The sequence below is a fragment of the Candoia aspera genome, chromosome 4 (genome assembly GCF_035149785.1).
Source record: "Candoia aspera isolate rCanAsp1 chromosome 4, rCanAsp1.hap2, whole genome shotgun sequence".
Classification (NCBI taxonomy): domain Eukaryota; kingdom Metazoa; phylum Chordata; class Lepidosauria; order Squamata; family Boidae; genus Candoia; species Candoia aspera.
In genome coordinates, this window is record NC_086156.1 from 43014686 (window position 1) to 43035735 (window position 21050).

General features: G+C 42.6%; 1 protein-coding gene and 1 long non-coding RNA gene across 3 annotated transcripts in view; both read left to right on the top strand.

The window, feature by feature from the left end:
* LOC134497916 (uncharacterized) overlaps positions 1-21050 on the top strand; it is an 854438-nt gene that overhangs the window by 688269 nt on the left and 145119 nt on the right. The gene's annotated exons all lie outside the window — the stretch shown is intronic.
* STT3B (STT3 oligosaccharyltransferase complex catalytic subunit B) overlaps positions 1-21050 on the top strand; it is a 69597-nt gene that overhangs the window by 37437 nt on the left and 11110 nt on the right. The window contains exons 6-9 of the mRNA XM_063303922.1: positions 5452-5550; positions 9952-10098; positions 11610-11658; positions 12483-12637. Of these exons, the coding sequence (XP_063159992.1) occupies positions 5452-5550; positions 9952-10098; positions 11610-11658; positions 12483-12637 (450 nt within the window). The remainder of the gene's footprint in view (positions 1-5451; positions 5551-9951; positions 10099-11609; positions 11659-12482; positions 12638-21050) is intronic.

Below are 21050 nucleotides of genomic sequence, written 5' to 3' on the forward strand. Positions count from 1 at the left end.
CTGATATTGTTTGGGATCAGCTTGTAAATTTTAGAACAAAACTCAGCATGAACAATTATTTTTATTTTCAGATATACTTCTTATAAGCTTCCTATTTTTTCTAATATATGAATTTTAAGAAATTTCCTCTGGTTATCTTTGTTTTCATTCATATGAATAACCTATCAATTTTTCCATTAGTATTTATTTGGAAAATTATAAATTTTGAAAAAAGTACAACCATTGAAAGAAAATTGCATTTCTATCATGTATAGTTCTAAGAAGTACACATTTGAAAATGTCACATTAAAATATGAACCGAATAAATATCTCCCCATCTGTATTGAAATCTCATTTGATAGAAAATTTCAGAGAGACCCCAGGGAGGCTGATTCCTCACTTGATACTTTTCTCTATATGAGTCTGAAACTTCTTCTTTTTTTTTCTTTTTTTTTTTTTGGCTAAGTAGAAGAAACAGTTGGGAAAGGAGTTTTAAAAAGGGCCCAGTATGAGGAAACTAGAGGACAGAAGTAACAGTGGGATCAGTGATTAAACACTTCAGGTCTGCTTTACTTCCCAGGTTTTAAAGTTAGATTTTGTTCTATCCTTTGTAAGTTTGTAACAGAAAGCACTAATAGTTAATCATTTCTTTTAAATGATGGATGGCTTCTAGTGAACCATGTGAAAAAGGTATTGGAGGGAATTTTGAAGTATTTAGGGATAGGATAGGATAGAATAGGTTACAACTTCCTTTAGAGAAATTAGAAATCTATAAGTATTTTAATATGAACAAACATTAATAAATTTGACTAAAAGTTTAATGTTCAAAACCAGAGCAAGTTCTTTGGTCTTTTGAAATTACTAAAATACGTAACAGAAGAGCCCAAATAATCATAGGAACTTGTTACTGTTAAATACCACAAGATGGCAGTGTTGCAGTTATTTTCTTGCACTTTGAATTGCAAGACAATGCCAAACTTTACCTTAAGATGTAAATAATTCTCATTATTCAAACTGGAAATTAGGTAAAAGTAGGTCTTGTTGCTGCTATATATTGGTGGGATATTTTGGAACATAATAATGCCGCCTGTTATCCTCTTGCTATGGGAATCTTTGTTAACCTTCAGCCAGTCCTCAGCCTAGGAATGATGTTAATGCTAGGTCTTCCCAAACATTTATCACCCATTGCTTAATTGTGAATGAGCAGACCAACCTGATTTGCCTTACTCAGTCCTGAATGCAGTGGAATGAATGAAGGAGAAGAAAGATACAGCATTTGAGTCTATTGGAATTCTAACACCCTCACTTTTATTGAGACTTTTATGTTCTGTTAAAGAGTTTGATGGTTTCATCTAGTATTCAGTCATAGAGTCAGAACAAGAAGGTTGTTGATGTATTACCCACTCTGCTGGCCAGCAGCCTCATTAGTCAGGCTACTAGAGATGGTCTCAGAAAACCCAGATAACGGCCTTGGAAAACATTCACCTGTAAGCTGTAATTGTCAGTACTGGCTCAAGACTTCATGGCTACCATGCAGATCAGCAGGTTGTTTTGACATTACTGCTCCAACACATGAAGCAGGTTATATGCTTGACTTAGTCTTTGCATGATGTGTGAGGAAGATGGTCCAAAACTGGAGGATTTGTCACCACCCTCTTACCACATTAAAACCACTCTATGTTGAGATTTGGATTGACAGCAAATTTACCACCTGAATTCATGAGAAACGCTTTAAGTTGATTCATCCACAGAGACCTATAGAACAGGAACAAATGCTCTTAAGTATTTTATTTATTTATCCAATTTATTTATTTATCCAATTTGTCCCCACCCATCTCCTCCCCTTGGCGGGGACTGGGTGGTTTACAACAATCAATTAAAACAACATTTTACATTTATTAGGCTACCAATCTCAAGTACACAGCTAACAATTAAAAACAATAAAAACATTAAGCAAAATTATAAATAACATAAAATAACAGCTAAACGACAGCACTAAGAGTCATCCCTGGTCAATACAACCAAGAAACAGGCTCATCCACACTATCAGGGCCCCAGGCTTGATGCCTAAAGGCCTTGTAAAAAGCCAGCGGGGTTGGGGTGAGTCTGATCTCTATGGGATGATGGTCTAGAGGGCTGGCACCACAACAGAAAAGGCTCTCTTCCTGGGTCCTGCCATATGGCACTACCTCGCAGAAGGGATCCAGGGTATGCCTCTCCTGCCAGATCTAACAGGTAGAGACATCAGGGAGAGACAGTCCTGCAAGTAACCCAGCCCCAAGCCATGGACAGCTTTAAAGGTAACCACCACTAGCACCTTGGATTATACCCAGAAGCATACCTGTAGCTGATGCAGCTTGTGGAACAGAGGTGTCACATGTGCCAAACAACAGGCACCCATAACTGCCTGTACCACCACATTTTGCACTAGTTGAAGTTTCCAAATATTCTTCAAGGGAGCCCCATATAGAGGCTATAAAACTTAAAATAAAACCTCTATTAAAACATGCTATAAAACCAATCAGAAACAATAAAAACAATGAACATAGATAAAAACAAGACCGCAAGCAGGAGGACATTACACATAATACAGCCAACATGTGGGCTCCATATTACCAGGGGATCCCCAGGCTTGCTGGAAAAAAAATACATTTTAAGAGCTTTCTGGCAGGCCATGAGTGTTGGGGCTAACCTCACCTCCAGAGGGATGATGTTCCAGAGGTTCAGGTGCCACGGGAGAAAAGGCTCACTTCCTAGGTCCCATCAGATGGAACTGTTTTGGAGACAGCACTCACAACATGCCTCTCCTGCCAGACCTGATGGGACAGGTAGATATAATCAGGGAGATGCAGTCTTCAGATAACCTGGCCCCGTGCCAAGTAGCGTCTTAAAGGTCAAAAACAGCAGTTTGAACTGGACCTGGAAGCAAACTGATAACCAGTGCAGCTCACAAAGCAGAGTTGTAATGTGTATCCTCTTCTTTTTGTTTTTAATCCATTCAATTGTGTCTGATTCTCAGAGACTGCCTGGACAAGTCCCAGCAGTTTTCTTGGCAAGGTTTTTCAGAAGTGACTTGCCATTGCCTCCTTCCTAGGGCTGAGAGAAAATGACTGGCCCAAGCTTACCCATTTGGCTTTCTGCCTAAGGACTAGAACTCATGGTCTCCCAGGTTCTAGTCTGATGCCTTAACTACTAGACAAAACTGGCTCTTGTGTCTTCTTAGGAGCACACATAACTGCCCATGCTGCCACATTTCGCACCAGCTGAAACCTCTGGATACTCTTCAAGAGCAGCCCTATGTACAGTGCATTACAATACTGTAGCCAATGCAGGAGATGACCAAGGCATGAGTAACTGTGAACAGAGCCTCACAGTCCAGGAACAAGTGCAACTGGCACACAACACAAAGTCGCGCGAAGGCCCTCTGGCCACGATTGCCACCTGCTCCTTAAGCAGGAGTCATGAGTCCAGAAGGACCCCCAGATTGCAAACTCAGTCTGTCTGGAGCAATGCCACCCCATCCAGTAGCAGAAGGTCCTAAAACCCAATGCCACTCAATCTTGCCAGGATTCAGTTGAAGCCTGTTGTTCCCCATCCAGACCCCTACAGCCTCCAGGCACCAGGACAGGACATCTGCAGCATTGCTTAATTCACATGGGACAGAAAGATATAATTGAGTATCATGAACATACTAATGATTCCTCTCCCCTTGATGACAGATGATCTCCCCCACAGATGTTTCATGTAGATGTTAAACAGGAATGGGGAAAGCACTGATCATAGTAGGCAGGATCTCTCCCAATCAACACCAACCAGTATCAGCCCCTGAGGAAGGAAGAGAACCAGCACAATACTGTGCCACCCACTCCCAATCCCCAGAGTTAATCCAGAAGGATACCATGGTCAATGGTTTAGAAAGCCGCCGAGAGGTCAACTAGAGCCAGGATGGATGCACTACCTGCTCCCACCAGAGTTCATCCAAAAGTGCAACCAGTGCCGTTTCTGTCCCATGTCCAGGCCTGAATCCTGACTGAAAGGGTCCAGATAATCCACTTCATCCAAGGTTCACTGAAGCTCCTGCACGACCACCTTCTCCACAACTTTCCCTAAAAAAGGAGGTTAGACAATGGACAAAAATTGTCCAGTATGGTGGGATCCAGTGATGGCTTCTTGAGGATGGGGTAAATCAATGCCTCCTTAAGAGATGAAGGAACCACCCCCTCTCTCAGGGATGAATTAACCACTGCCAGAACCTAGCCACATATCCCTTCCTGGGTGGTCTTAGCCAGCCAGGAATGGCATGGATCTAAGGAGCAGGTGGCCAAGCTCACAGTCATAAGGAGTGTGTCGTCTTCCTCAAGCCCAACAGGTTCAAACTTTTCCCAGATAATGGCAAGACTATGCCCCAGGCATCTCCACTGGACCTGAACCAAGGCTGATATCTAGCTGGGAATGAATTTGAGCAATTTTGTCTGACAGATGCTCAGAAAATTCTTCTGTCCAGTCTTGCAGATGAATCTCTGGGTTCTCCTTGCCCAGAAGGGCCTGGGTCACATGAAACAAGGCTGCCAGAACCAACCTGTGGATGCAGTAAGGGAGAAGTATTGTCACTTCACTGCTTTTACCGCTCTTACTACCTTAATAGCAGCTCTTTGTTGACCTCCAGCAGTACTCTAGACATCCCTTCTCCCGTTTGATTTCCCTCAGCTCCTGCACAAACCACAGAGAGCACCAGGATCCACAGGAAGAGAGATTTTGCATGGGCGGAATCCGATTCAAGGCTACAGCCGTCCTCTCATTCCAAGTGGTGACTAAGGCCTCTGTCAGACTGTGCAGCAGACCCTTAGGAACAACCCCCAGCTCCCTCTGGAACCTTTGCAGGTCCATAAGTGTCTGGGGTGAACCGATCTATTCGGTCCTGCCTCCCTGCAGCAGGGGGCAGTGGCAGAAAAGTACAGGCTGTGAAGGAAAGCTGTCGTTCCAATCATCATTGCATCCTACATACTGTTTTGTGTAGTTAAGAATTATTTATATCCACTGCAACAAGTGGAGCACTAAATAACTGCTGTTATATATTGCAGGCATTTCAGGAATATAATAGTTCATATTTATATATATGAATGCCATGGCTGATAAAAGGTTGATTATGGTATCCAATTGTGAGGAATCTGTTTCAGCTTCTGAGGTCTAAATTCTTTCTGATAAAGGTGTCTCTGTGTGGATGGGTCATAGAGGTAAAAATTATTTGGCAAGCTGTATCTGTAAAATTATTTTACATTTTATACTGTATCTGTTACTGTTTTAGCTTCCAACATCTCAGGCAATATATGTTGCAAAATTTAAATTTATATTACAGAAATGGCCTTCAGATTTTCTTCCAATTCTGGAAATATAAGTATAACATTTTAAAAATGGTTAACATTTATTTGTTTCTTTTATAGTAATTTGGCTCTTGTTTTTTTTCATTCACAGCATATAGCACTTTCTATATTGTTGGGTTAATATTATCCATGCAGATACCATTTGTTGGATTTCAGCCAATTAGGACAAGTGAGCACATGGCAGCTGCAGGTAAGAAAAAACAATGTATTGAAAATATGCAAGATGGAGTTGCTATAATTTTCAAATATGGTATCCAGAAACCTCTGTTTGTGTTGGTATATATACTGCCTTGCCTTGAGGTTCTGAAAGAAAGGTAGAATATAAATCAGGTAAACGAAACTAAATTGAACCTTGTAATGTGGAAGTTCTTAGGTAGCATAATCGAACAATTACGTCAAGCCACTATAGACATTTACAGATAGTCCTTGAGTTACAGCTGCAGTTGGGACTGGGATTGCCATCGCTAAGCGATGTGGTCATAAAGAACGATGTCACGTGACTGCATCACTTAACATTGGTTGTTGTTGTAACCCAAGATGTGCAAGTCATTAAGTTGGGGGAGGGAATGGTGTGGCGCAAGCTCAGGAGGGCACAAGGTGTGTGCATGTGTGTGGTTGCAGGGAGGCCATGGAAAGAGGGGTGGGGTGTGGGCATGTGTGTGTGCAACTGCAGGGAGGCCATGGGAAGAGGGCATGGGGTGCGTGCAATTGAGGGGAGGCTGTGGAAGGAGGGCATGGCATGGGTGCGATCACTGGAAAGCCAGGAAAAGAGGGCATGGGGGTGTGTGAGCGAAGGGGGGAAGGACAGCACAGTGCGTGCAAGTGAAGAAAGGCCGGGGTAGGTGGGGGAGAGACTTACCCAAATGACTTGCAACTTTCCTTGTTGGCTTCCCTATTGATTTTGCTTGTGAGAGACTGGCAGGGAAAGTCACAAATGGCTATCACATGACCGCAGGACAAATGCAACTGGTCATAAGTGCGAGCTGGTTGCTAATTGCCCAAATTTTGTTAATGTGACCACAGGGGCACTGCAAGGGCCGGAATGTTGAGTACCAGTTGTAAGTCCCTTCATTCAGCTCCGTCGTAACTTTGAATGGTTGCTGAACAAATGGTCGTAACTTGAGAACTACCTGTAGTCAGAAACATTTTACTCTTATTCCTCTTAAATGTGGCACACATTTTCCCAGTAATGGGACCTCCTGTGCTGATTGTGTGTGGTCATTGACTAACCTTGTTGATAACATATATATATATAAGGTTATAAATAGTTATTTTGACAGTCAGAATGCACAAAGACACTCTCCAAAGGCTGCTAAACAAACTCAGCAGGATAAAAGAATAGGTATTCTCACCAATTAGTAATGGATAAAGAGCAAGAAATAGAGTAGGAATAAATTAGTAATTTTCTGTTTGGAGAGATGTTCCAAGTAATTCATATTTCCTGGTCGAAAAGGGGCTATGAAGCACTTAAAAGGAAGTCTACAAAATTGGTGAATAGGTCTTAGAATGGCAAAATACAATTCAGTGTTAGTAAGTACAAAGTGATATGCATTGGCACAAAAAAACCCCCAAAACTTCACATATATATTAATGGGTTCAGAGCTGACAGGGACTGATCAAGAAAGGAATGTTGATGTCATGGTGGCTAGCTGAATGAAAATGTAACCCAATATGTGAGGGCTACTAATAAGCATACCCTGTGCTTGGAATCATTAAGAAGGAGATTGAAAATAACATTGCAAACGTACAGTGGATTTATACTGCATAAGTCTGTGATGAGGCTCTTGGAATTGGACTAGTCTGTATAGTTCTGATCATCACATCTGAGTAAGTTACTGCATAGTAGGAGAAGATACAGAAAAGGGGGGAATGCCAAAAACAATCTGCAGGTTTTCTGTGAGGGAAGATTTCAGGTAGTGGGCATTTCAGCTTGGAGCATAGGAGAGACAGATATATAAAATCACACTTGGTATGAAAAATGTGAACAGACAAAAGTATTTCTTCCTCTCTCACATAGTATTACATATTTATCATTAAATTAAATTAGAACAGTAATCATCCGTTAAACCTAAATGCAGGGATATTCAGACCGATAAAGTATTACTTTATATCTCACGTAGTTTAATTGAGAGGCAGAGAGATGTAGTGATTAAGGTTTTGGAATAGGTCCAAGTCCAACCTTAGCAATAGGAACTCACTGAGTGACTTTGAGCAAATTGTTCTCTCTCAGTCTAACTTTACCCTACATGGCTTGTTTTTGTAAGGATAAAACTAACAGAGATCCCTGTGTACGCTGCCTTGAGCTCCTGGAAGGCAGGTTGAATATAAATCTAAATGAACAATAACTATGGAATTTACTGCCATTGATGTAGTGATGGCTACCAGTTCCAATTAAGGGAGATGGGGTATACGCATGGAGGATCAGGCGGCCAGTGACTATAAAACTTGAGGACTATATCAAAAATCAGAAAATATGCCTAAAATACCAGCTGCCAGGGAGCAACAGTGAAGGAAGTCCTTACCCTTCTGTCAGTTTTTCTGAGCTTCCTGGATGCATCTGTTTGTTTGTTTGTTTATCAAATTTGTCACCACCCATCTCCTCCCACCAGAGGGACTCTGGGCGGTTTACAATAAAAGTAGTCAATTAAAACAATAGGCACAAGCTGGGTTTAGAAAAGGCAGAGGAACTAGGGACCAAATTGCCAATATCCACTGGCATTTCTGAAAAAACCAGGGAGTTCTGGTTTCTGAAAAAGCCAGGGAGTTTCAGAAAAACATCTATTTCTGTTTTATTGACTATTCTAAAGCCTTTGACTGTGTGGACCATAACAAATTGTGGCAAGTTCTTAGCGGTATGGGGATACCAAGTCATCTTGTCTGCCTCCTGAGGAATCTGTATAACAACCAAGTAGCAACAGTAAGAACAGACCACGGAACAACAGACTGGTTTAAGATTGGGAAAGGAGTACAGCAGGGTTGGATACTCTCACCCTATCTATTCAACTTGTACGCAGAACACATCATGCGACAAGTTGGGCTTGAGGAATCCAAGGCTGGAGTTAAAATTGCTGGAAGAAACATTAACAATCTCAGATATGCAGATGATACCACTTTGATGGCTGAAAGTGAAGAGGAACTGAGGAGCCTTATGATGAAGGTGAAAGAAGAAAGTGCAAAAGCTGGCTTGCAGCTAAACCTCAAAAAAACCAAGATTATGGCAACCAGCTTGATTGATAACTGGCAAATAGAGGGAGAAAATGTAGAGGCAGTGAAATACCTTTTATTTCTAGGTGCAAAGACTACTGCAGATGCTGACTGCAGTCAGGAAATCAGAAAACGTTTAATCCTTGGGAGAAGAGCAATGACAAATCTCGATAAAATAGTCAAGAGCAGAGACATCACACTGACAACAAAGGTCCGCATAGTCAAAGCAATGGTATTCCCAGTAGTATCATATGGCTACGAGAGCTGGACCATAAGGAAGGCTGAGAGAAGGAAGATAGATGCTTTTGAACTGTGGTGTTGGAGGAAAATTCTGAGAGTGCCTTGGACTGCAAGACGATCAAACCAGTCCATACTCCAGGAAATAAAGCCAGACTGCTCACTTGAGGGAATGATATTAAAGGCAAAACTGAAATACTTTGGCCCCATGATGAGAAGACAGGACACCCTGGAGAAGATGCTGATGCTAGGGAGAGTGGAGGGCAAAAGGAAGAGGGGCCAACCAAGGGCAAGGTGGATGGATGATATTTTAGAGGTGATGGACTCATCCCTGGGGGAGCTGGGGGTGTTGACGGCCAACAGGAAGCTCTGGCGTGGGCTGGTCCATGAAGTCACGAAGAGTCGAAGCGACTGAATGAATAAACAACAAAATAAAATATAAATGCAGTATATAAAATGTAAATCTGGCTAATGTGTGATGTAGAATGCTAGGCTAGATGGACAATTGGCCTGACCCAGTAGGATTGCTTAATTTACATGTGCCATAATATTCATTGTTCAATTCAAGAGGAAAAGTTTCTAAAGTACATTAGTTACCCATATAAACAATATTCATTGTTGAAGTTTATGAACATAAATATTGTTAATATTCTAATTAACATAGTAGAAATGCTTCAGAATTTGGTTTTTTTATAATAATGGTTATTCATGATTGCATTTTGTCCCAAAGGCATTTTACTTAGGCTCCTTTTTCAGATTCAGTTCAACATGTTTCATGGAAGTAAGTAGCTGAAAAAGTAAAATTAAGAATAAAAATAAAAATGGATTGACACATACAAGAATCTAGTGGGTAATAAAAAAAGAAAAATGAACATCTGATGGGGAAAAAATAACATAGCTACAGAAAGCTTAAAAGGATATTACAGAATATGAACCTGTATACTGTATATATCAGGAAAATAAAAAACATCTGAAATATAATAGTCATACATATGACAACATACATAGAAATCCATGTATCTGTAAATACATAGAATAAGTATAAGAAATATGTATGTTGTGAACAAAATTACTTAAAATTAGTGTTTGTTTAGAGCAAGGACTGGCTTTTTGTTAAACAAAGCAAAGCTGTTTCTTTTCATTTTAACAGGTGTGTTTGCTCTTTTGCAAGCCTATGCTTTCCTGCAGTACATGAGAGACAGACTAACAAAGCAAGAATTTCAGACATTATTTTTCTTAGGTATATCATTGGCTGCTGGAATTGTATTCCTGAGCGTTATCTATTTAACATATACAGGTAAGTAATATCCAGTAAATATTTCCTGTTGTCAGAGAAAGCTTTCTGACAGCTCAAAATAATTCTTAGGTAGAGATGAGCAAAATGTTCCATGTACAAACTCTTCCATGCATGATTTGGGGCTGGTTTGGGTGTCTGTGTACACCTGTTTCAGATGTTTTTGTCTGTGCATGGAATAACATGGAGCTTTTTTTGTTTGGGCAGAAGTGGTTGTAAAGAACGGGAAAAGGCAAGGACATCAACAGTGTGAGGGAACAGAGGGAAGATGATAGCAGATGGCTCTTTGGGCAGGCCAGTGACCTATGCCATGCTTGAGGCAGCAGCTATGGGGAGGGAAGGAAGGTGCTGGGAAGATGGGGGGCAGGCAGGCCAGTGGTACATGTTGTGCTGGGACTTAGTTGGTGACTGAGGGGTGGAAGGAAGGATGCTGGGAATGTGGAGAGCAATTGGGCCAGTGGATATACTGTACTGGGAGCTGGAGAGGGGAGAGAGGGGGTGATGTGCATGAGCCTTGTCCTATTCACTCTGTCTAGATTATGTTTTGTCCAAAACTCAGAACAACTAAAGTGTTCCATGGCTCAGTTCTGCTGAACTATGGCTGGCCTGAAACAGTTCAGCAAAATGTGAGGAATATCATGGAACATGCTCAAAACAAAACTATTTTCTGCTACTTCTATTCATATAATAGCTATTCATATAATAGCCAGGTACTTGAGTGTCTTTGGAACTATTAGCGGATGCTGCATAAGAAGCATACAAATTTTATTGAATAGAAATAGAATGTCAAAATGTTTTAAAGCACTGGAAGGCAAAGGTTCATGTAGTACAGAAATGCACACTTACGGTCAGTAGATTGCTTGTGCCCCACCAAAGCCCTGCATATAATCCCAGAGCCCTACCTGCCTCCTTTTTTGCTATTTGTCTTTTTTATTTGTTCCCATTGCTGCTGTTTCCTGCTGCAGACCCTGTAATGTCGTTCTTCCGTTATGATCTCACTTTTTTCTAATCCCTGATTGTGACTATTAAAGCATCTGTCACCAACAGAAGCTCTAGCTTTCATTGTCAGAGAACTCTGTGTTCAGTCATGCAGCCAAGATGGTTCAGACAGTCAGTAAAAATAAATATCAGTACATGGAGAAGGAGCAATTCCCTCAGATGGACCAAGGGAATTAGATTGGATAGAAATCTTTTTTTTTTTAAGGTGGATTGAGAGAACAATTTATTTGGAGGTATGAGAGTAATACGTATATATTGGTATACACATGTGTACACATTGACCTACATTTCTTTTGCCTGTCCAGTTCAATACAACTTGCAATTCATTCCTTAAAACTAAATGTAGTCTTCAATCCCAGAAAAAAAGTGTTCACCTGGATGTATCATGATGTTACTTGTAGGATCTTTACCCTTTAAATATATTTGAAAAATAGACATAGGGTGGTGGTGGTGGTGGTTTTTAAACATAATAATGCTTGGTGGCTATGTTAAATAGCTGTAATGTGTATTTTCAGGTTACATTGCACCATGGAGTGGCAGATTCTATTCATTGTGGGATACTGGGTAAGTATGAACATAAAGTAAAATTACATACCCTTAGCCCTGTCAATGGAAAACACCTAGGCCGCCTACTACCACTCCTCTCTCAGCAAGAAAAGAAAGCTATTGAGCGTAAATAAGAGCTTTTTACTGTCCACACTGAAACTAACTTTAAAACTTCCATTAGTGTCAATAAATTTTTTTGGTATTGAAGCAGAGGAGCTTTTACTTTTTAAAAAAGGCTGTTTTTTAGTTTGGTTTCTTACGTTTCATCTTTGGATTCATCTTCTATAATTTATTCATGATTAATGTTAAATTTATATTTAATATTGTGTAATGTGCCCTTTTTGTAATTCATTGTGTTAATATATACATATCAAAGGAAAAGGTAACATGTTACTTCATTGAATAGAATACTGTATGAATATGATTTCCTAACTGGTTGTATAACAATAAGTATAGTTTATCACATGAATATGCAGAATAATACTTTGATATTTACATTGTCATGCCATTTTTTTCATTCTTTGAATAAATGGCTGCATTTGATCACATTCAGTTTCTAGCAAGGAGACAGAAGGTATTTTTGTAATGAGAACCACTTTTTCCCCATTTCTGAAATTTAACTGAAACTATGTGGGATACACACACACTCCCTCGCTCCCACCCTCCCTCCCTCCCACCAAAAAACCCCCTTAAACTAACCTTCAAAAGAAAAGGATATGACTGGTGTTTAAAGACATGATATATATAATCCAAAAAATTTCAGTAATCAGCTGTACTATTTTTTTTATTATTTGTAGAGTTTAGTCACTAAAATAATGTGAACTGAATTTCTTTTAAACAAGGTATGCAAAAATTCACATCCCGATCATTGCCTCAGTGTCTGAGCATCAGCCTACAACTTGGGTTTCCTTCTTTTTTGATCTACATATTCTCGTCTGTACTTTTCCAGCAGGCCTGTGGTTCTGCATCAAAAACATCAATGATGAAAGAGTCTTTGGTAAGAAGAACTAATTTTTCAAAATTAAACTAAACTGGAAAGCTAGCATTCTTGTTAAGTTTATCTGAACATATGTCTCAGGAATTAAAAATGATGCTTAATGTGATTTCTTTTTATTTAGGTTCATTAACTTCCTTTAGGATCATCTGCATTTCATGCTTTTATTTTAATGTATTAATATAGTATTTATTTTTAATATAATTTTATTAAAAAACAAGTTTTTTAATAAGGAAATTTATTTATTTTCTTTATTAAAGAAAATTTATTGTAATGATTGCCCTAGCCCCAAATACTCAGACTCACAAGAGGATGCTGAATGAAATCTGATTTATTAAAGTACTAGAGACAAATACAGAGAAAGCTGAGAATGAGCAAAAGCGCGCCAAATACAAACTTAAACCCTTGCTTCAAACGTATCCCGCCTCCCTCGTAACAGCCCCGCCCGGCACAGGTGCTAGCAATCGTCAGAGTTGCTAGCCTGGGAAAGTAACCTTGAGCGTAGTAGATAACAGAAACAAATTCCAAAGCAAAGCCAAAATATAATCGTTCCCATCCTCCCTAGACAAATGAAACACGCATCCAATTAATGACATGCGAAACGTTACGATGCATCAAAGACATTGAAACGGCGCACATGACATACCGCCTCCCTAAAAATACCCCTAGGGACCAGGTTTCGAGGGATAAGCGGAGTGGAAACGGGCCACCAGAACCGGGGAAGCCACATCTGGTGCAGCGACCCACTCAGGATGAGGGAAATGTTTCCAACGAACTAAATATTGCAAAGTATTGCGAAGGCGTCTAGAGTCGAGGATGTCTTTAACTTCGAAGTGTTGCTGACCATCAATCATGATGGGGGTGGGGGGTGGAGGTTGGCGATGCCAGCGATCAGAAGGAATAGTCGGTTTGAGTAAGCTGCAATGAAAAACAGGGTGTAAGCGTTTTAGGTTATGAGGCAAGTCAAGTTTAAAAGTCACAGGGTTAATCTGAGCAACAATTGGGAAAGGACCCACAAATTTAGGTGCCAGTTTCTTTGAAGGTTGTGCAGATTTAATAAACTTGGTAGAAAGGTAGACCGAGTCCCCAACTTGGAATGCAGGGTGTGGAGCACGCTTCCGATCAGCATACAGTTTATAATCTGCTTGTGCATCAGCCAATGCCTGTTGAATCATTGGCCAAGAGTCAGCCAGTTGTGTTGACCAATCATCTGTAGTGACTGCACCAGCAGGAGGTTGTGGGAGATCAGTGATAGGTACAAAGTCTTTACCCAGAGCCACCCGAAATGGGGTTTGTCCAGTGCTTTGATGCACTGAATTGTTGTAAGCCACTTCAGCAAATGGTAGGAGGTCTACCCAATTGTCCTGCTGATAATTCACAAAAGCGCGAAGGTACTGCTCCAGAGTAGAGTTAACAGCCTCAGTGGCCCCGTCCGTCTGAGGATGCCAAGCCGTGGACAGGGCTTGCTTCGTGCCTAACAGCTTGAGAAAAGCCCGCCAAAACTGTGAGGTAAATTGTGTACCCCTGTCCGAAATCAAGCGGGAGGGACATCCGTGTAGCCTGTACACGTGTACAAGGAACAAGCGGGCCAATTGACGTGCTGACGGAATGGACACGCAAGGAATAAAGTGAGCCTGTTTGGAAAAATAGTCTTTGACCACCCAAATGACCGTTTTGCGTTGGCTGGGTGGGAGCTCTACAATAAAGTCCATGGAAATTTCTTCCCAAGGGGAAGAGGGGGTTGCTACCGGCTGCAGCAGTCCCTGGGGCTTGCCCACCTTGCGCTTGGACATTGCACAGACAGTGCAGGAAGCAATGTAGTCTTTGACATCTTTGCGTAATGTGGGCCACCAGAATTGCCTCCGAACGAGGTGCAGGGTTTTCACAAACCCAAAGTGACCTGCGAGTTTGTCATCGTGGGAACGTGTTAACACATCTTTCCTGAGGGTTTCAGGAACGTAGAGGCGGTCGGATTTCCAAGCGAAGCCTCTGTCAAAAGTAACAGTATCTTTATTCGCAAGCAACCAAGTATCAGTTTTCAGCTCTTTCAGAAACTTTTGTTGCAATTGGGAGGGAATTGACAAAGTGCTTGGCTGAGCAGCGCTTGTGGTAGGCGGTTGCTGCGCGCGCGTTTGGCTTCGCGTCACAGCCTGCATGCCCAATTGGGGCGCCGTCCAGAGGGTGCTCACCACATCTGGCGCCGCCCCAGAGTCCTGAGGTTGCCTGGACAAGGCATCAGCCAAGAAGTTCTTTTTCCCTGGAATAAATTTGAACTGAAAGTTGAAGCGATTGAAAAATTGAGCCCAACGAACCTGTTTAGGGCTCAGTTTTCGAGGGGTACTAAGAGCCTCCAAGTTTTTATGATCAGTCCATACCTCAAAGGGATGATTTGCCCCTTCCAATAGATGCCGCCAAGTTTCTAATGCAGCTTTCACTGCAAATGCCTCCTTTTCCCAAACATGCCAACGTCTCTCAGTCTCGGAGAATTTGCGGGATAGATAGGCACAGGGTTTGAGGCATCCTGCCTCATCTTTTTGCATCAATAATGCCCCAATAGAATAATCGGAGGCATCTGCCTGTACCACGAAAGGCTTGGAGGGATCAGGATGTTGTAAAATGGGCTCTTTGACGAACGCTGCTTTCAGCCGCTCAAACGCCGTTTGACAAGCAGGCGTCCACCTCAACAGCGCTCCGGGATTCTTGACTCTCCTAGTATCTCCCACCCCTTTTGTTCGAAGCAGCTCAGTTAGGGGCAAGGCAATCTCAGCGAACCCCCTTATGAACAATCTGTAATAGTTGCTGAACCCCAGGAAACTTTGAAGTTGCCTGCGGGTGCGGGGACTCTCCCAGTCCACGACAGCCTGCACCTTGGCAGGGTCCATTTCTATGCCTTTATCTGAAATCCTATACCCCAAGTAGTCAATTTGGGTCTGATGAAAAGCACATTTGGACAGCTTGGCATACAATTCAGCAGATCTGAGTTTACACAAGACTTTTTTTACCAGAGCTACATGCTCTTGCATGGTTTCAGTATAAATCAACACATCATCCAAATACACCAATACACCTTTGAACAGATGTTCATGCAAAACTTCATTGATTAATTGCATAAATACCCCAGGGGCCCCAGCCAACCCAAACGGTAACACCTTATACTGGAAGGCTCCCAACGGGCAATTGAATGCAGTTTTCCACTCATCCCCCTCCTTGATTCGTACACGATAGTAGGCTTCTCTTAAATCAAGTTTAGAGAAGATTTTTCCCTTGGCCAGATGTGACAACATGTCCTTTATCAATGGCAAGGGATATTTGTTGGAAATTGAGACGGCATTTAATCCGCGGAAATCCGTACAAAGTCTCAGTGTCCCGTCCTTTTTCGGGCGAAAGAGAACCGGCGCCCCCACGGGTGAATTCGCCGGCTCAATGAATCCGCGCGCCAGATTTTTGTCCACAAATTCCCTCAACAGAGTCAGTTCCTTCTGCGTCATGGAATAAATTTTTGGTTTAGGCAATTGGGTGTTGGGCAGCAGTTCTATGGCACAGTCCGTCTTTCGATGAGGGGGCAACTGGTCAGCTTCCTTTTCACCGAATACATCAGCAAACATCCTGTACTCGGCCGGCAAGCCTTCCAGAGGAGAGGCCGGGTAAGGCGGAGTCGCAGCTGCCGCAACCCCCACCATCTCCTCTGGGGCACCCTTGCCCTCTGCCGCTTGATAAAACCCATCCCTAAACGTGATGGTTCGGTAAACCCAGTTTATTTGGGGGTTCTGCTGCACCAACCAGGGTACCCCCAACACCACCAATGGTCCCCCTACAGGAGCCACGACAAAAGACAACCCTTCCTGGTGACTGCCCAGTTGCAAGGCTACCCGCCCTGTAAAATGGGTGACCGGTTTGCCCCCTGCCAGGGACCCATCCAATTGAGTAAAAGCGATGGGTCTTTGTAAAGGGAAAGTGGGGAGCTCCAAAGCCGCCACCACGTCGGGGTGCATAAGACACCGGGAACACCCCGAATCAATCATGGCCCATACCTCCACAGTCTTGGATTGGGAGCCCAATTTCAATTTGACCATGAGTATGCGGTAAGTGCCACTCACCGCTGGAGGCTCGCGCCCATTCTCTACCACCTGCCCAGCGGCGCCCTTTAGAGCAGGTGGCTGGCGTTTCCCGCCGGCTGCGGGATTTCGGTCTCCCCCTCCATTTCGAAGGACATCACATCGTCTCCCTCGGTCTCAGCCACCGCAGCTTTCTGTTTCCTCGGCAATGCAGGGGACTTTGCCGGCGGTTTTCCGGGCCGTTCCTCTACCTTTGCCTTCGGGCATGCTGCCACTCTATGCCCCTCCTTACCACATCTCAGACACAAGCCTTTGGCGTACCGCTTCTCTCGCTCCTCGTCCCAGGGTCGTTGTCCCGGTTTCCCCCCGGTGGTCGATGGGCGGCTGGGCTTCACCTCCCGTCCCGCCTTGGCGTTCTTTCGCTGGGCAAAGATCTCCTGGGCATGTTCAGCCCTCCCTGCGAGCAGGATCCACTCATACAACGTGTATGGGTCGTCCCTCCCCAGGGACCAGCGCAGCACCTCTGTATTCAAGCCATCCTTGAAGAGCTCGATTATAGTTGCTTGGGACCAGTCATCGACCTTCCCAGCGAGCGCTTTAAACTCCAACGCATAATCGGCCACTGATCTGGACCCCTGCTTGAGTTCCTTCAGGGCTCGCTTTGCTCTCTCCTTGGCTAAGGGGTCCTCGAAGTGTTGCTTCAACGCCCAGAGGAACTCCTCGAGACTTTCCAGTTCAGGCGCTTCCGACTGGCACATCTGGACATACCAGTCTGCCGCCCTCCCCTTCAGTTTGGTGGCAATGGTGATGATTCTTGCCTTTTCCGATTGGAAAAACGCCCCCCATTCTTCCATATAGGCTTTCGCATTCGTCAGGAAGAACGAGAGTTTGGTCGGGTCCCCATCAAACTTGACAGGGAAGTCTCGCATGCCGCCTCCCGCCGGGCTGCGCCCCACCACCGGTGCTGCTGCGGCGGGTGCTTCCCTGACGCGGGGCGGCACGGGGCCCCGGGACGATCGCCCGGGCGATGCTGCGATTTCCATCTGGACCGACTGGTCCCCTTCACGCCTCCGCACCACCCGTCGCCGTTCCGGGGTCAGCCCCTGGGAAGAAGGGGTTGAATGCCTCTGGCTAGACTCTTCCCGGACCTCTCGCAACGAGGTCACATCCAAGCTCAGCTGTTTCAGTATAGCCTCCAACGAATCCATTTTGGACTCCAACACTCGGATCCGATCCGGAGTGGGTGAGCCCTCCGTTGGCTGCACCTGCACCACGTTGGGGGATAATGGGTATCTCTGCTTCCAGGATGGGCCCCCCTCTGCTGTGGCATCTCCTCGGGTCTCATCCCAGGTGAGCAGCTCACCCGGATAGTTGAGGGTGGTCTCCGGGGCCGTTTCCAGCCCCCCGGCTTCGCTCTCCGACTCGGAGCTCGCCTCCTCTCTGATGGCGGACAGCTCTCCACCTTGGTACGGGCGGCCGGACTGCCTCACGGTCGAGTCCGGTTCCCCTTCCTCCATCATCAAGATGTCGGGTTCGGTCATCGCGGGCTCTCTCCCTCACAGGTTAGACGCGTGTCTTCCCTGGACAGGGGCCAGCGGAGTTAGGAACTGATATTCTCAGCTTTATGTAATGATTGCCCTAGCCCCAAATACTCAGACTCACAAGAGGATGCTGAATGAAATCTGATTTATTAAAGTACTAGAGACAAATACAGAGAAAGCTGAGAATGAGCAAAAGCGCGCCAAATACAAACTTAAACCCTTGCTTCAAACGTATCCCGCCTCCCTCGTAACAGCCCCGCCCGGCACAGGTGCTAGCAATCGTCAGAGTTGCTAGCCTGGGAAAGTAACCTTGAGCGTAGTAGATAACAGAAACAAATTCCAAAGCAAAGCCAAAATATAATCGTTCCCATCCTCCCTAGACAAATGAAACACGCATCCAATTAATGACATGCGAAACGTTACGATGCATCAAAGACATTGAAACGGCGCACATGACATTTATTTTCTTTATTAAAGAAGAAAGAAGTTAAAAAACTAATAGAAACTAATATAAAGTAAGAAAAAAAGAAAAAGGAGATCAAAGAGCTAAAAGTGCAAAAGCAAAGAAAAATTAGTAACTTCCACTTTTCTTTACAGCAGTTTTAAGTACAGTTACCTCTTGCTATATGGTTACAACATAACTCAGTTTTTTCTATAATCTATCCTATCATCAAAACCATAAATCATAAGTTCATTTTTTTCCAGTCTGCAATAAACATGTATATTGTCTTTTCTCTAATCAAATACGTCAGTTTAGCCATTTCCGCAGGTTCCATCATCTTCACCAACCATTCCTCCATTGTGGGTAATGCCAGATTTTTCCATCTTTGCGCATATAATAATCTTGCTGTAGTTGTCATGTCTAAAAACAAAGTTCCATGACTTTTTTCCAATTATTTGTCTTAACAGTCCCAAAAGAAATTCCTCTGGTCTCAATTGTATATTGATCTTTAAAATCCTCTGAATTAGTGTGTGTATTTGAATCCAAAACTTTTGGACTTTTTTACAAGTCCACCAAGCATGATAAAATGTCCCTTCTTGTTCACATTTCCAACATAAATTTGAAGTTCCTTTTTACATTGCAGACAATTTCTCTGATGATGTATAGTAAAGTAATAATGTTATTTACTAAAACTATACAATCAAGAAAGAAAAAAAATTGAAGGAAATAATACTACAGCTATTAACTTACACACACTCATATTTAAAGGGAGAATTAAGGGACAGTATACTGCATCTGTTATCTAACATATGTTCACATTTAACAGAGCATTACCGGTCACATCTTAGCAGTTATATCTTACCATACATTGTCAATCATACAATTTCCAACTGTAAATAACTGTTAGAATAGTATTTCTGAGAATTCAATTATTTTTTCTAGCTGTAGGGTAGACCAGATTTCATAAGTACACAAAAACCTCATGTAATTAAAGCTTGGTCAGTTGCAATAGTAAGATGGCATGTCTTTCAGTAAAATAAAATTAATATAACTTTGATTATCTTAATGCATATGTTTGATACTGATTTAGCTGGAATTAGACTGGGAAAGACCTCTCTGTCCTTTACTTTTATGCAGTAGACTTCTAAACTCTGGAAGCATACCACAATTTAGCATGCTAAATGGAGTTATCATTGATGGGAGAGGGATAGCCTTGAAAGTTGAATAGAAGGAAACTCCATGAGCAGAGCTTTGCTCACAAGAGATGCCCAGTTTGGGGGGATGCTACCTTGTCTTCCACATTATAATCTTCACCAGGGTACCGTGACCTTTTGTATGGTATTTTGAATGCCTAAAAAGGTTGCGCAGGTAAGAAAAGTATAGGGAAGTCTCATTCTGTGCCATAGCTGTATATGCCAAAATTTATTCCTTAATACAATTAGATTCTCTGGCTTGCACATGACTTTTCACAAGAACTGCATTTCGCATGCTTTAAAGCTGCTTCGTATTTTGAGAGTTCTTTGTGTGGATACTGAAAAAGCAAGACTTCTCCTCTTCCTATTTACTGTACCTCTTTTTCAGCTGTTTCAGCAGCATCTAAAGAAACTTCTGAAGTGTTTATCAGAGATAAAAATTAGATTTCCTTTTTTCCCTTATTTTCCTGTTTATTCTCTTTCCATCTAATTTTTCTTCTTTCTGTTCTGCATTTTTATATTTTATTGCATTTGCCTAGGTCTTATGATGCTCAAAATACTATTCTGTAAATACTAAAATCAGTATAGCAGGCTATCTTCTACTAACAGGCACTCTGTGTTGTTTTTGCTGGGCAAGAAGCAATTTTTTGTTAAACCCTGGCACTTTTAATCAAGTCAGTGGGACCTGAACTGTGAACTTTAGACTTCTTTTTTGCAATGAGTGTTGCAGGCATCCCCTTCAGCAGGTCCTGGTTGCTTTACTCTCTGTTGGTTCAGCTGGTATCATTTATCTTCAGATTGATTTGGGTCCATAACTCTTGTGAGTCCAGATAACTCCAACCCAACATCTGGATATCAGTCCCTCTTACATACTTAGGCAATTATCACTGGGCTCTCTTCCATCCCTTACATAGCTAGTCTTTAAAACTTCTCTGCTTAAGATCTGATTTAAGTATCATCAGTCTCTCTCAGGAGCTTAAATGCTACAATTTTGAAGTCATTTGTTTACTGAGGGTAGACTGGGTTGTGGCAGATTCACCATACTCCCTTTTAGGAGTGAAGACTCATTTCATTCTACTTATATACCACCAAATCAACACAGACTCACAGTTGTTTACAAGCCAATTGACAAAAAGATCCATAACAGTTAAACTATCCATAGTAAATATAGATAAATCAAAACAA